Genomic DNA, 17,011 nt, shown 5'->3' on the forward strand with positions numbered 1-17,011 from the left:
CCAGCTTGGCCTCAATCGGGTCCGTTAAAGTCTTTGTAATCAGACCTTAATATAACTCAGCGTAATTGTTGGCACCCCATCCCCTGCCCTCCTCCTTTCTTCCTCACACGTCCTGTCATCACACGCTACGATCCTCCCAACCCCTACAAGAAACACCGCATTTTCTTTCCACCCAGGGCGCTGTCCGGTCAACCCGATTGAGGGCCGCCCCAGCTCACGAGACAGGCATTCTCTGGTAGAGCAACACGGCTCTGGAATTCCCCACCACCAGCCTTGGCACACCGTCCTCTTGTCTGTTCTAAGTTCCTGCCGTCACACGCAACGATCCTCCCTAAAGTTAAAGTGTGGATCACTACTCGCATCTCGTGCTCCCTCTGCTGACTTGCTATGAAATGTTTATCCTCTCTGCTCTCCTGGTACGTTGCACCTGTGTCATTATAATTGTTAATAATAATGGTTAGGCGTGCGTGCATGCCTCTCTAAGCAGTTCACAGGGGTGTTAGTAGTAAACTGCTTTGTAGGTTTGCCTGTACGTCTGGGACCCACAAATAGAGCACGCGGCCGCCGGTAACTTCAATACCAGTACAGGCGGTAAATTCAGCACCACCGGTACTACATCTTACTTCCGCAGTCTCGGTGGTGCAGAAGAGGGGGAGAACAATGCCGCGAACTGAAGCAGCCCTGACCAGCACACGAGGCTTTAATGTGCCCATCCGCGAATTTCGTGGCCACCCTTCCTGTACCTTAGCTCGCCGTGGCTTCCTTTTCCGTCCTCTGCACAGCTGTCAATAAGTCATTGTATTTACTTGTTCGGTATGATGCTACTTCCCCCTAGCTGCGTGATTAGTGAGCAGGGACCGTAGGTGTGCAGTCAGAGAAGCCTCCCTCGGCTCACACTCGGTGTGAGCGCGGCACGCGCGCACGGCCTCGCGCTCACCATGCCACGCATCCCTGCCCTCACCTTGCTGCTCCTGGTCCACCGTGCCTGCTGCGAGAGCGGACTCACGCCGGACGACGGTAAATGCTTTCGTCGGATTATCTTTTTATGGAGATTGGCATTGAAGGGGCTATAAAGCGCTGCGAAGCATCTCAGATTGTATTTGATGTGTCTATGCTGCGTACTTTGCGGTTTATCTGGCAAGGGTGTTTTCAAACGGGGTGTCCATAAAAGTGAGAAAAGCCTTGCAAACCCATTATGCCATCTTTAGCGCGCCTCTCTTCCAAAGAACAAGGTGGTGGTTAGTCCATATTTCTTACTTTGGTGACTATCGACAGCGTATTTATCTGCTCTGCACCATGGCTTAATTAGTAAGCATGAAATGACATTAAGAGGATGCACTTTATTTCTGGCGCGTAGAAAACAATGTTCCTGAATGTTTTATAAAGCTGTTTCTTATTTTGAGGAAAAAACATGTTCACTTTGGACTTAAATTCAAGTGTCTTATTGAGGTTCACTATAAAGGTGTCCGTATGCAAATTAATTCGAAAACAGCAATACCTGTATTTTTCTAGGCTTTTTTTTATCATTACATAGCCTTATTATGTATTAAAAAAGCAGGCACCGAATTGTACAGCGTGGTACTAAAATGTACCTTTCAGACAACATTCAGAACCCTCTCAGTGGACTGCGGCGGAGATGAAAGTTTAACTCGGCCTGGCCGGTCCTGGGCCTCTGTCCAGCCCGGTTTTGTTCATCGGTGACCCTTCAGTCATGGGGTCTAGACTAGAGAGATAGACGCAAGGTCATCTCGCAGTCTCTTTAACTCACAGCTACAGCGAGGCACTAGTACCAGTCCCCACGTCACTTACTACGTCAGTTCAGTGAGCTATGGGCCAATCTTACCTCCTGAGTTGCAGTACCAATTCATGAGGCCTGAACCTGCCACGCACCTGCCCCTGAGACCAGCAGGGACGAGATTAAAGGGCGTCTAAAATCTTTGCTGATTTTAGTTAAAATATCTCCATAGTCGAACCACCTCAGGGGGGATCCATCTTTTTTTTAATGTTCAGATATGGTATTTTGTCCCCAACCCATCTGAGAAGCAGGTGGCGAGAGTCCTCTGTCTGCAGGGTAAATACCGAGTCGGAGGAGCACTTTCTGTTTTTTACCCTTGCCATAAACCGAGGAAGTCTTGGACGACGCCATGAGGCCGTATTTTGTCTACAGGTCATTCAATGTATGCGACTCGGATACCAAGACAGGAAACTATAGAGTGGGCTATATCTGACACTCTCCCTCCAGCACACGCCACACTGCAGGACTCGTGCTAACACACTATGTCCCATGGGAATCGGGATACCTAATGAACAGTGGCAAAGGCGCCCTGGGATTCATTTAAACATAGGTATACAAAATGTATATAGCTACTGTCAAACATATCCAGGAATCTAAGGTTATCACAGCAACACGAATCAATCAGTTGCCTATGTGCAATGAAGTACTGAAAGCAAAGATTCAAATGGCTAGTCAATAGGTTAGAGAAAATAAATCTCATCTCTCTCTCTCTATACACATATCTGTAGATATATAAATAACTTGAGATATATAAATATATACATATATATATACACACACACACACGTATATATATAATTATTTACGTGTTTCAGTGCTAACAGCACAGCGGACAGTGGGATGTGAGTGACACAGTATAAACAGTGCAAGCAAAGAGAGAAGGGAGGGGGTCAGTAAATCTTCGAGGTTAACACAGAAATCATTTTTTGTTGCTTATCTGGTCTTTAAATTCACATCTTCATCCAAACAGAATATACACAACCTCGTAAATATATGTCCTAAAATAATAAACAATAAAGAAACCTAAAAGACATACTGGGGTGCAAAAACGGTGCAGCAATTGATGAAAGAAAAAGGCCGAATTGACATCAGTAGGTTATGATGTTGGTAAAGTAATCTCAGTGAAAACAAAGAAAAACAAATCGGAGGAATCTGTTAAACAGTTTTGTGACTAATGAATAGTACAGAATATCACCAAACGTGCCCGAGGATAGTTTGTTAGGATACCAACCAGTCACATCGGTGTCACTAAGTCACAGACTGAAGTGCACCAGGTAACTCAGTCATGTAGATCAGAAGCACTGCTGAGGAAATTAATCAGGCCAGTGTATAGGAAAAGGATCGTCATAAAACTGAAGCATAAAACTGAATCATTACGATAGAAGGCAAGGCAAAGAACCCACCCTAGTCTTTGAAAGTGACCTAACCATTTATGGACATACTGGAAACACACAATATAGAGTGGCTGCATTTTAATGCATGACAGACTACTTTATATCTGAAAAATACAATCAGTCATCAGATATTCTGTTTCGCATTCTGTATTTTTGTTTATTGTAATCAACTTTTAAAATGTATTTTTATTGAGGACTCCACTATAAGCCAATACCCCACCACATATGCTACCACCATTAAACACCATTACCACCACTGTCATCATTATTTCCAACATTCCCAAATTACATCATCATTTGTGCATGTCCCTCTTTGCATGTTATAGGATACAGAAGCAAGACCTATTGCTTACCAATGTTTGTTAAATGCTGCTGTTTAGTGTTTGGGCTACGTTGCTAAGTGCCCGACTTATCTAACATATGTTGCAGAGATAGCACTAGCTGGGAAAGCGCCCCTCAGTTGGCACAATCATGCACTAATAAGTACTTACAACATCTTTCAATTTGCTACAGATACAGGTAGGCCAATAAAAATAGAAATAGAAAAAAAATCAGATGTGTTCCACTATATTTTAGATTATGGTATGGCTGCCATTATTTAATGGAAATAGGCCAAATAAATACAGCTACACAACACATTTACGGCCACATGCATCATTGTAGGATTTTGCGATTCCTAAATTGCGAAAATTAAGGAATCGCAATTTAGGAATTGCAAAATCCTATGCATCAAGAAATTGAAAAAGTTTTTCAGATTCCTTAATTTTCTTTATTTGCGATTCCTTAATTGCGAATCGCAATTAAGGAATGGCATTACATTGATTCCTATGGGCCTAGAGGCCCATAGGAATCAATGGGAAGGCATTAACTTTTTGCGATTTTCATTTTGCGAATCGCAATTTGTTAATGCATTTCGAGGGTGCCGAGGAGGGTCCAAAGGACCCCCCCCTGCACCCTTAAAATGTTTTTTTAAGTGCAAGTTTCACACACACATGTCCAAAGGACATGTGTGTGTGTGTAACATGACACTTTCAAAAATGCTTTTTTGAGCATTGGTGAAAGATTTAGCAAATTAACACGAGGGTCAACCTCGTGTTAATTTGCTCCTCCTATTTGCGAATTCGCATTTTTTAAAACATTCATGCATTGCATTTAAGGAATCGCACAAATGCGATTCCTTAAATGCAATCGCATTTTTAGGAATCGCAAAAAATTGCGATTTTTGAAAAATTGTTTAATGCATCCCAAAATGTGATTTTGGAATCGCAAACGGACGATTTTTCCGATTTGCACCGTTTGCTACCCCAAAATCGCTTGATGCATGTGGGTGTGAGTGTCGTATATAAATTGTTAAGATGTATATGGACTATTTTTATGTGCCAATTAGATATTACAGGTATGCTCAAAATATAACGCTCACTTAGTATCTTTATAGGTTTTATCTAACGTTTAAGTTTTTATATTTAGGAAATATTATTTTCAGTACTTTTGGTGATATAATAAATATATATCACAATGAAAATGTACTTTAAATATCCCTTTGTATGATTCATCATATTTCATTGAGATAGCTCATTGTTTAATGCGTACTAAAGTACCAATCAATTAAATTATTATATTTATGATGGGATTTGTGAAAATAATAATAACAATATTATTAATTTTACCTGTACACCAAGAGTCCAAATCACATCAGAACTGATTCATAATTAATGCATGGGAGCTTATCCAAAATGCCTCGTTGTGATGAGGTGAATGCTGACTTTCTCCACATGGTATGAAGATGTCAATGGTTGCCAGATGATTGGGGAAAGAGCACAAAATACATTAAAGGATACCACCATAGCACATTTACCATATTTACGCTTACTGGGGCTTCTCCCACACCTTAAGTGTAAGAAATTGGAGTATTAATGAGGGGGACGATAACCTACCTCTAATAATAATCATAATCCTTGTCAGGGTGACCAACAAAAGTCACTAAATAAACCTGTGCTAAACCCCCTAGTAGTTTGGCACAAAGCAGTCAGGCTTAACTTAGAAGCAATGTGTAAAGTATTTCTGCAGTATTCGAACTGTAATAAAGTGAAAAGACAACAGAAGAAAAATCCCAAACAAATTTAGAAAAGTAGGGTACATTATAATAAATGAAAGAACACCAAAACAACAAAAATCTAATAAGTATAACCAGAAATATGAATTTTAAAAATTTGAATAAAAATTAGCACCATAAAGCTTCAACAATGATTATCTTGTGCGATAGATTTGTAGGTAACAAGGACCCCCTGATTTGGATCGTACTCCTGGGTCAGGGAAAACAGTTTTGTGCAAAGGTATCTACCCAGGCAGAAAAATAGAACTGAAAGCTGGCTATCGAAAAGAACACATATTCATGAGTAACTCATAAAACAAGCAATGGACTGAAATGATATCAAAAGGGTTGATTTTTAATATAAAAAAGGATATGTGGATACATATGATTCAGTAAAAAATAATTACATGATGTGGATAAACATGACTTATTCTAACACTAGATCACAAACAAACATGTAAATATTCATAAAAAATTGAATGGACGACTTTTTCTTTAAAAATAATTTCTCTAGTACAGAAAGTATCTAAGGCTGTGTGTCAACGCGTTTCGACAAAAAACATTTGTCTTCATCAGGACAGTTCGGTATCAGCCAATTTATCTAAAAAAAGATAAGACAAAATCACAAACAGTTCACAGTACATTGCAAGTCCTACTATTTACATATACAAAAATTGCTTCAGTTTGCACAAAAAAAGATTTTTTTCTTTTTTCTTTTTTTTAAAAGCTTTCTTTTTCTTTAACAAAACCAGACTTATATCAAAGTACAACACAGATTTTGGAACACAGAGTTGGAAACCACTAACAGATATGATAAATATCACATTAATGACAATGACGGGATGAGGCCCGAAAGTAGTCATATAGCAGAAAGAGGCGTAACATTTTTACAAGACCAGTATTTTAGAAATCCTATAGTTCCAGAATTTTATACTAGATTATTTACCAAAATTTATTTCCTATATTACCTGCCTAGATGTATCATACCTACATGTAATTTTATGTGCCAAAAGGAATATACTTATGTATATGCTTTAATAATTAGTTGTGACATCTATTTCAACAGCTACTGGTCTATTTCTGTTAGAATGCTCAATAGCGATTGACCGTACGGTCTACAATGGGTTAATATGTTCATTTGGTTAATATATTCATATAAGTTTTCACATGCAGGCAATGAAATTGCATCCGTTTATTCACATTTAAATTGCTGAAAATCCTTACCTAAATTAGAGAAAATATATAGACTATTGGGTTCGTAGTAGATGGGGCAGGTAAGGCACCTCTCCTATTAAATCCGGAGACGGTATGTGATTGCTATTCAATAAGAGAAATACGTTCATTAAGATATTCTATAGATAAATCTGATCTTATTAAGATGTCCCTCTTTATTAATATGAAGATTGTAGCAGATGGTGTTCTTACCTGACTAGGCAGTAATCACTGCTGCCATCCTACTAATGCCAACATCTACTCTTCAACGTCTTTAAAAGTAAGGAATAGACAACCTCGTAGTTTTCTTTAAAAGCCGATGTATAAATGCAAGCTAAAGAAAAAGATATATATCTCTTTATTGCAGTAACTGTTCAGAGGACTATGAACAAGGCCTGAGCCATAAGTATCAGTAACAATTCCTTAATGTTATTGTTTACCTTTTAATCGAAGTTCGGGGGAATACTAGGAGAGTGGATGATCGTGGTGTTAATTTTATTTCTTTGTGATTTTAAAAGGCGGCTTTATCTCGGAGAACAGCTACAGAATCGTGAAACAAAATATTGTATGATGTGAAGAAAACGCCCCTTGTATGGTTTTTTAAAAAGTTTAAGGAACCTGTTTTCATGGAAATTTACCTGTTATATCATGCTGTATGGGAGGTAAAAGACGCCGGGCTTTAAAAGCAGTCTCTCTCTATACCGCTTGTGTTTCACAGGTGAAGGCGATTAGAAAGTACTTGCGGGTCCGAATTATACCTGTTGACCGGTACAAATTAAGGTTTAATTTTTGTATTGGGACCGCTCTGGAAGTTAGCGTGAGCGGTCTAGAAAAAACTAGCATCGTTATTAATGGTTTACCTGTCATATAGTTACCGCTGAAAAACGAGTAGGGCAAAAGACGGTAAACCTGATGGTTTTCAGCTCCGCTCGTGTCCCAGGCGATGGTAATGGCTCAGAAGAGATTGCCTGTTGGGACGATACAGAAAACCCCATATTAAATTTAATTAAAGGGCGGGAAAGTTTCTAAAGGGATCGGTGAAGGTCCCAGGCACAAGCGGTACAGAGAGAGACTGCTTTTAAAGCCCGGCGTCTTTTACCTCCCATACAGCATGATATAACAGGTAAATTTCCATGAAAACAGGTTCCTTAAACTTTTTAAAAAACCATACAAGGGGCGTTTTCTTCACATCATACAATATTTTGTTTCACGATTCTGTAGCTGTTCTCCGAGATAAAGCCGCCTTTTAAAATCACAAAGAAAGAAAATTAACACCACGATCATCCACTCTCCTAGTATTCCCCCGAACTTCGATTCAAAGGTAAACAATAACATTAAGGAATTGTTACTGATACTTATGGCTCAGGCCTTGTTCATAGTCCTCTGAACAGTTACTGCAATAAAGAGATATATATCTTTTTCTTTAGCTTGCATTTATACATCGGCTTTTAAAGAAAACTACGAGGTTGTCTATTCCTTACTTTTAAAGACGTTGAAGAGTAGATGTTGGCATTAGTAGGATGGCAGCAGTGATTACTGCCTAGTCAGGTAAGAACACCATCTGCTACAATCTTCATATTAATAAAGAGGGACATCTTAATAAGATCAGATTTATCTATAGAATATCTTAATGAACGTATTTCTCTTATTGAATAGCAATCACATACCGTCTCCGGATTTAATAGGAGAGGTGCCTTACCTGCCCCATCTACTACGAACCCGATAGTCTATATATTTTCTCTAATTTAGGTAAGGATTTTCAGCAATTTAAATGTGAATAAACGGATGCAATTTCATTGCCTGCATGTGAAAACTTATATGAATATATTAACCAAATGAACATATTAACCCATTGTAGACCGTACGGTCAATCGCTATTGAGAATTCTAACAGAAATAGACCAGTAGCTGTTGAAATAGATGTCACAACTAATTATTAAAGCATATACATAAGTATATTCCTTTTGGCACATAAAATTACATGTAGGTATGATACATCTAGGCAGGTAATATAGGAAATAAATTTTGGTAAATAATCTAGTATAAAATTCTGGAACTATAGGATTTCTAAAATACTGGTCTTGTAAAAATGTTACGCCTCTTTCTGCTATATGACTACTTTCGGGCCTCATCCCGTCATTGTCATTAATGTGATATTTATCATATCTGTTAGTGGTTTCCAACTCTGTGTTCCAAAATCTGTGTTGTACTTTGATATAAGTCTGGTTTTGTTAAAGAAAAAGAAAGCTTTTAAAAAAAAGAAAAAAGAAAAAAATCTTTTTTTCTGCAAACTGAAGCAATTTTTGTATATGTAAATAGTAGGACTTGCAATGTACTGTGAACTGTTTGTGATTTTGTCTTATCTTTTTTTAGATAAATTGGCTGATACCGAACTGTCCTGATGAAGACAAATGTTTTTTGTCGAAACGCGTTGACACACAGCCTTAGATACTTTCTGTACTAGAGAAATTATTTTTAAAGAAAAAGTCGTCCATTCAATTTTTTATGAATATTTACATGTTTGTTTGTGATCTAGTGTTAGAATAAGTCATGTTTATCCACATCATGTAATTATTTTTTACTGAATCATATGTATCCACATATCCTTTTTTTTATTATAAATCAACCCTTTTGATATCATTTCAGTCCATTGCTTGTTTTATGAGTTACTCATGAATATCTTGTACGATAGACCATGTGAAAGTCAAAAGTTAAGGGCCACCGCGATCAATGTCCGATTGGACACAGGGACCAGGTTTGTCTCAGTAGAAAGTTTACCCTCAGACTTAAAACGTTTATGAAGAAAGGCGATTGTTACTGAGCCATCGGTGGAGCAAGCTGCAGACTTGATCCGAAGTGGGGCTCAACAACTGTGGGTTGCTGTAGAGCAGGCTCCAGGTTCCGTCATTGAAAAAGGGTGATGCTCCAGTCAGGGAAAGTCTGTGTCTGAAAGGCCTTGACATTCATTCCTGATGACACCTTCTACATTTAAGAATTATTAACTTTTCTGAAAGTTAGGAATCGTCAGTAGGGCAAAACATTTGACAGCAGTGGCTTCGATGGCAAGCCCATTCTCCATTGGTTCTTCAGGCAGAAAGGTGGTAAAGCGTTTCTAAGTCCCATTCCTTGCACTGTGAACAGGATAACTACATTCTACCCTCAGCAAAGGGCCCAGGATCCCTGGGGGCACTAAAATGGAGCTAAGATTCCCTCCAACAGAGGCCAGCACGGGGTCCAGGGCAGTGGCGTAACAAAAGTTTAGGGGGCTTCCCTGCAAGGTTCATGGAGGGGACCCGCTCCAGATCTAATACAGAACTCTCAGGCCAGAGTACCGAGCTGAGTGGGCCTCCTGCAGCTCGGGGGCCCCAATGCCCCGCCGGGGCTGCGGGGGACTGTTTTACACCACTGGTACTCCAGGGCAAGTCCGGTATGAACCGGTCTGCGGAGCAGTTGCAGTGAGAGAGGCCTCTGGAAGCTTGTTGTCTCCCTGTAGCTAAAACAGGAAGTCAGCCAACTGACACTTGGCGTCACTACTGGGATCCTGGGTTTAAGGCAAGCAGGTCCAGTCCTCCTTCAGGTTCTTCACACAGCGGGGTAGTCCTTGACTCATAACTACAGGAGTGTTCAGAGGAGAAGTTTGAGGGCCACTTTTATGCCCAGTGCCAAACTGTGAGTGGAGTGCAAGCCTTTATTCAGCCCTTGAACAGTTCTGGTCAGGTTCTTCCCTCTCTCTGGGTTTGGGCCCTGGCTGTAAAGAGAAAAAAAGGGAAGCAGGCCTAGGTATGAGCTACATCTGCCAGTGACAAGGCAGTCACCCTTAAAAGCTCACAAAAGGACTGGGTCCAGCCCCCACGTCATCGTGTCAGGGGAGCAGTACCCTCCCCACACCTAAAGCACTTTGTTTAATGTCTGAGAGCAATACACATCTCATCACAGGCCAGCAATTAGGGGTCAGGTGACAGCTGGACACGGGCAGGAAAGCCAGTTGGTTTTAGTTAGGATATTGACAACTTCCTAAAAGTATAATTCCCAAAATAGCGATAAACAAAACGGACTGACTGGATTTTAAATTACAAATGGGGGTGGGGTCGCACACTACTCACACACCGGCAGTGTCGCCCCTAAGGACTCTGGTCAATGTAGTTAAGTGTTCGCGATGCATCATCTTTCGATCTTCTGCTATCTTCGCTGTCTTCGCCATCCCTGGACACGTGTTTCGGGGTATTACCCCTCATCAGCAGGGATAGGCCGTGTACTGGGGTTGCCGATGGCTGCCAATATCTGCCAGGTATAGTACCACTCAGGGGCGTAGGTGCGGGATCCCAGGCTCGTCAGCCCACTGCTCACGGGAGCTTTAAAGTTACAAATGGGGGTGGGGTCGCACACTACTCACACACCGGCGGTGTCGCCCCTAAGGACTCTGGTCAATGTAGTTAAGTGTTCGCGATGCATCATCTTTCGATCTTCTGCTATCTTCGCTGTCTTCGCCATCCCTGGACACGTGTTTCGGGGTATTACCCCTCATCAGCAGGGATAGGCCGTGTACTGGGGTTGCCGATGGCTGCCAATATCTGCCAGGTATAGTACCACTCAGGCGCGTAGGTGCGGGATCCCAGTCTCGTCAGACCACTGCTCACGGGAGCTTTAAAGTTACAAATGGGGGTGGGGTCGCACACTACTCACACACCGGCGGTGTCGCCCCTAAGGACTCTGGTCAATGTAGTTAAGTGTTCGCGATGCATCATCTTTCGATCTTCTGCTATCTTCGCTGTCTTCGCTATCCCTGGACACGTGTTTCGGGGTATTACCCCTCATCAGCAGGGATAGGCCGTGTACTGGGGTTGCCGATGGCTGCCAATATCAGCCAGGTATAGTACCACTCAGGCGCGTAGGTGCGGGATCCCAGGCTCGTCAGCCACTGCTCACGGGAGCTTTAAAGTTACAAATGGGGGTGGGGTGGCACACTACTCACACACCGGCGGTGTCGCCCCTAAGAACTCTGGTCAATGTAGTTAAGTGTTCGCGATGCATCATCTTTCGATCTTCTGCTATCTTCGCTGTCTTCGCCATCCCTGGACACGTGTTTCGGGGTATTACCCCTCATCAGCAGGGATAGGCCGTGTACTGGGGTTGCCGATGGCTGCCAATATCAGCCAGGTATAGTACCACTCAGGCGCGTAGGTGCGGGATCCCAGGCTCGTCAGCCACTGCTCACGGGAGCTTTAAAGTTACAAATGGGGGTGGGGTGGCACACTACTCACACACCGGCGGTGTCGCCCCTAAGAACTCTGGTCAATGTAGTTAAGTGTTCGCGATGCATCATCTTTCGATCTTCTGCTATCTTAGCTGTCTTCGCCATCCCTGGACACGTGTTTCGGGGTATTACCCCTCATCAGCAGGGATAGGCCGTGTACTGGGGTTGCCGATGGCTGCCAATATCTGCCAGGTATAGTACCACTCAGGCGCGTAGGTGCGGGATCCCAGGCTCGTCAGCCCACTGCTCACGGGAGCTTTAAAGTTACAAATGGGGGTGGGGTCGCACACTACACACACACCGGCGGTGTCGCCCCTAAGGACTCTGGTCAATGTAGTTAAGTGTTCGCGATGCATCATCTTTCGATCTTCTGCTATCTTCGCTGTCTTCGCCATCCCTGGACACGTGTTTCGGGGTATTACCCCTCATCAGCAGGGATAGGCCGTGTACTGGGGTTGCCGATGGCTGCCAATATCTGCCAGGTGTAGTACCACTCAGGCGCGTAGGTGCGGGATCCCAGGCTCGTCAGCCCACTGCTCACGGGAGCTTTAAAGTTAAAAATGGGGGTGGGGTCGCACACTACTCACACACCGGCGGTGTCGCCCCTAAGGACTCTGGTCAATGTAGTTAAGTATTTGCGATGCATCATCTTTCGATCTTCTGCTATCTTCGCTGTCTTTGCCATCCCTGGATACGTGTTTCGGGGTATTACCCCTCATCAGCAGGGATAGGCCGTGTACTGGGGTTGCCGATGGCTGCCAATATCTGCCAGGTATAGTACCACTCAGGCGCGTAGGTGCGGGATCCCAGTCTCGTCAGCCCACTGCTCACGGGAGCTTTAAAGTTACAAATGGGGGTGGGGTCGCACACTACTCACACACCGGCGGTGTCGCCCCTAAGGACTCTGGTCAATGTAGTTAAGTGTTCGCGATGCATCATCTTTCGATCTTCTGCTATCTTCGCTGTCTTCGCCATCCCTGGACACGTGTTTTGGGGTATTACCCCTCATCAGCAGGGATAGGCCGTGTACTGGGGTTGCAGATGGCTGCCAATATCAGCCAGGTATAGTACCACTCAGGCGCGTAGGTGCGGGATCCCAGGCTCGTCAGCCCACTGCTCACGGGAGCTTTAAAGTTACAAATGGGGGTGGGGTGGCACACTACTCACACACCGGCGGTGTCGCCCCTAAGAACTTTGGTCAATGTAGTTAAGTGTTCGCGATGCATCATCTTTCGATCTTCTGCTATCTTAGCTGTCTTTGCCATCCCTGGACACGTGTTTCGGGGTATTACCCCTCATCAGCAGGGATAGGCCGTGTACTGGGGTTGCCGATGGCTGCCAATATCTGCCAGGTATAGTACCACTCAGGCGCGTAGGTGCGGGATCCCAGGCTCGTCAGCCCACTGCTCACGGGAGCTTTAAAGTTACAAATGGGGGTGGGGTCGCACACTACTCACACACCGGCGGTGTCGCCCCTAAGGACTCTGGTCAATGTAGTTAAGTGTTCGCGATGCATCATCTTTCGATCTTCTGCTATCTTCGCTGTCTTCGCCATCCCTGGACACGTGTTTCAGGGTATTACCCCTCATCAGCAGGGATAGGCCGTGTACTGGGGTTGCCGATGGCTGCCAATATCTGCCAGGTATAGTACCACTCAGGCGCGTAGGTGCGGGATCCCAGGCTCGTCAGCCCACTGCTCACGGGAGCTTTAAAGTTACAAATGGGGGTGGGGTCGCACACTACTCACACACCGGCGGTGTCGCCCCTAAGGACTCTGGTCAATGTAGTTAAGTGTTCGCGATGCATCATCTTTCGATCTTCTGCTATCTTCGCTGTCTTCGCCATCCCTGGACACGTGTTTCGGGGTATTACCGCTCATCAGCAGGGATAGGCCGTGTACTGGGGTTGCCGATGGCTGCCAATATCTGCCAGGTATAGTACCACTCAGGCGCGTAGGTGCGGGATCCCAGGCTCGTCAGCCCACTGCTCACGGGAGCTTTAAAGTTACAAATGGGGGTGGGGTCGCACACTACTCACACACCGGCGGTGTCGCCCCTAAGGACTCTGGTCAATGTAGTTAAGTGTTCGCGATGCATCATCTTTCGATCTTCTGCTATCTTCGCTGTCTTCGCCATCCCTGGACACGTGTTTCGGGGTATTACCCCTCATCAGCAGGGATAGGCCGTGTACTGGGGTTGCCGATGGCTGCCAATATCTGCCAGGTATAGTACCACTCAGGCGCGTAGGTGCGGGATCCCAGGCTCGTCAGCCGACTGCTCACGGGAGCTTTAAAGTTACATATGGGGGTGGGGTCGCACACTACTCACACACCGGCGGTGTCGCCCCTAAGGACTCTGGTCAATGTAGTTAAGTGTTCGCGATGCATCATCTTTCGATCTTCTGCTATCTTCGCTGTCTTCGCCATCCCTGGACACGTGTTTCGGGGTATTACCCCTCATCAGCAGGGATAGGCCGTGTACTGGGGTTGCCGATGGCTGCCAATATCTGCCAGGTATAGTACCACTCAGGCGCGTAGGTGCGGGATCCCAGGCTCGTCAGCCCACTGCTCACGGGAGCTTTGAAGTTACAAATGGGGGTGGGGTCGCACACTACTCACACACCGGCGGTGTCGCCCCTAAGGACTCTGGTCAATGTAGTTAAGTGTTCGCGATGCATCATCTTTCGATCTTCTGCTATCTTCGCTGTCTTCGCCATCCCTGGACACGTGTTTCGGGGTATTACCCCTCATCAGCAGGGATAGGCCGTGTTCTGGGGTTGCCGATGGCTGCCAATATCTGCCAGGTATAGTACCACTCAGGCGCGTAGGTGCGGGATCCCAGGCTCGTCAGCCCACTGCTCACGGGAGCTTTAAAGTTACAAATGGGGGTGGGGTCGCACACTACTCACACACCGGCGGTGTCGCCCCTAAGGACTCTGGTCAATGTAGTTAAGTGTTCGCGATGCATCATCTTTCGATCTTCTGCTATCTTCGCTGTCTTCGCCATCCCTGGACACGTGTTTCGGGGTATTACCCCTCATCAGCAGGGATAGGCCGTGTACTGGGGTTGCCGATGGCTGCCAATATCTGCCAGGTATAGTACCACTCAGGCGCGTAGGTGCGGGATCCCAGGCTCGTCAGCCCACTGCTCACGGGAGCTTTAAAGTTACAAATGGGGGTGGGGTCGCACACTACTCACACACCGGCGGTGTCGCCCCTAAGGACTCTGGTCAATGTAGTTAAGTGTTCGCGATGCATCATCTTTCGATCTTCTGCTGTCTTCGCTGACTTCGCCATCCCTGGACACGTGTTTCGGGGTATTACCCCTCATCAGCAGGGATAGGCCGTGTACTGGGGTTGCCGATGGCTGCCAATATCTGCCAGGTATAGTACCACTCAGGCGCGTAGGGGCGGGATCCCAGTATCGTCAGCCCACTGCTCACGGGAGCTTTAAAGTTACAAATGGGGGTGGGGTCGCACACTACTCACACACCGGCGGTGTCGCCCCTAAGGACTCTGGTCAATGTAGTTAAGTGTTCGCGATGCATCATCTTTCGATCTTCTGCTGTCTTCGCTGTCTTCGCCATCCCTGGACACGTGTTTCGGGGTATTACCCCTCTTCAGCAGGGATAGGCCGTGTACTGGGGTTGCCGATGGCTGCCAATATCTGCCAGGTATAGTACCACTCAGGCGCGTAGGGGCGGGATCCCAGGCTCGTCAGCCCACTGCTCACGGGAGCTTTAAAGTTACAAATGGGGGTGGGGTCGCACACTACTCACACACCGGCGGTGTCGCCCCTAAGGACTCTGGTCAATGTAGTTAAGTGTTCGCGATGCATCATCTTTCGATCTTCTGCTATCTTCGCTGTCTTCGCCATCCCTGGACACGTGTTTCGGGGTATTACCCCTCATCAGCAGGGATAGGCCGTGTACTGGGGTTGCCGATGGCTGCCAATATCTGCCAGGTATAGTACCACTCAGGCGCGTAGGTGCGGGATCCCAGGCTCGTCAGCCCACTGCTCACGGGAGCTTTAAAGTTAAAAATGGGGGTGGGGTCGCACACTACTCACACACCGGCGGTGTCGCCCCTAAGGACTCTGGTCAATGTAGTTAAGTGTTTGCGATGCATCATCTTTCGATCTTCTGCTATCTTCGCTGTCTTCGCCATCCCTGGACACGTGTTTCGGGGTATTACCCCTCATCAGCAGGGATAGGCCGTGTACTGGGGTTGCCGATGGCTGCCAATATCTGCCAGGTATAGTACCACTCAGGCGCGTAGGTGCGGGATCCCAGGCTCGTCAGCCCACTGCTCACGGGAGCTTTAAAGTTACAAATGGGGGTGGGGTCGCACACTACTCACACACCGGCGGTGTCGCCCCTAAGTACTCTGGTCAATGTAGTTAAGTGTTCGCAATGCATCATCTTTCGATCTTCTGCTATCTTCGCTGTCTTCGCCATCCCTGGACACGTGTTTTGGGGTATTACCCCTCATCAGCAGGGATAGGCCGTGTACTGGGGTTGCCGATGGCTGCCAATATCTGCCAGGTATAGTACCACTCAGGCGCGTAGGTGCGGGATCCCAGGCTCGTCAGCCCACTGCTCACGGGAGCTTTAAAGTTACAAATGGGGGTGGGGTCGCACACTACTCACACACCGGCGGTGTCGCCCCTAAGGACTCTGGTCAATGTAGTTAAGTGTTCGCGATGCATCATCTTTCGATCTTCTGCTATCTTCGCTGTCTTCGCCATCCCTGGACACGTGTTTCGGGGTATTACCCCTCATCAGCAGGGATAGGCCGTGTACTGGGGTTGCCGATGGCTGCCAATATCTGCCAGGTATAGTACCACTCAGGCGCGTAGGTGCGGGATCCCAGGCTCGTCAGCCCACTGCTCACGGGAGCTTTAATGTTACAAATGGGGGTGGGGTCGCACACTACTCACACACCGGCGGTGTCGCCCCTAAGGACTCTGGTCAATGTAGTTAAGTGTTCGCGATGCATCATCTTTCGATCTTCTGCTATCTTCGCTGTCTTCGCCATCCCTGGACACGTGTTTCGGGGTATTACCCCTCATCAGCAGGGATAGGCCATGTACTGGGGTTGCCGATGGCTGCCAATATCTGCCAGGTATAGTACCACTCAGGCGCGTAGGTGCGGGATCCCAGTATCGTCAGCCCACTGCTCACGGGAGCTTTAAAGTTACAAATGGGGGTGGGGTCGCACACTACTCACACACCGGCGGTGTCGCCCCTAAGGACTCTGGTCAATGT

General features: G+C 45.7%; 1 protein-coding gene across 1 annotated transcript in view; it reads left to right on the forward strand.

Moving 5' to 3' along the window:
* Window positions 1–664: 664 nt before the first annotated feature.
* The window catches only part of IL7R (interleukin 7 receptor), a 705,075-nt gene continuing 688,728 nt past the window's right edge, over window positions 665–17,011 (forward strand). The window contains exon 1 of the mRNA XM_078674941.1: window positions 665–1,017. Within this exon, the coding sequence (XP_078531067.1) occupies window positions 939–1,017 (79 nt within the window). The 5' untranslated portion in view covers window positions 665–938. The remainder of the gene's footprint in view (window positions 1,018–17,011) is intronic.

Source organism: Lissotriton helveticus, chromosome 2_1, assembly GCF_964261635.1.
Source record: "Lissotriton helveticus chromosome 2_1, aLisHel1.1, whole genome shotgun sequence".
Taxonomy (NCBI): domain Eukaryota; kingdom Metazoa; phylum Chordata; class Amphibia; order Caudata; family Salamandridae; genus Lissotriton; species Lissotriton helveticus.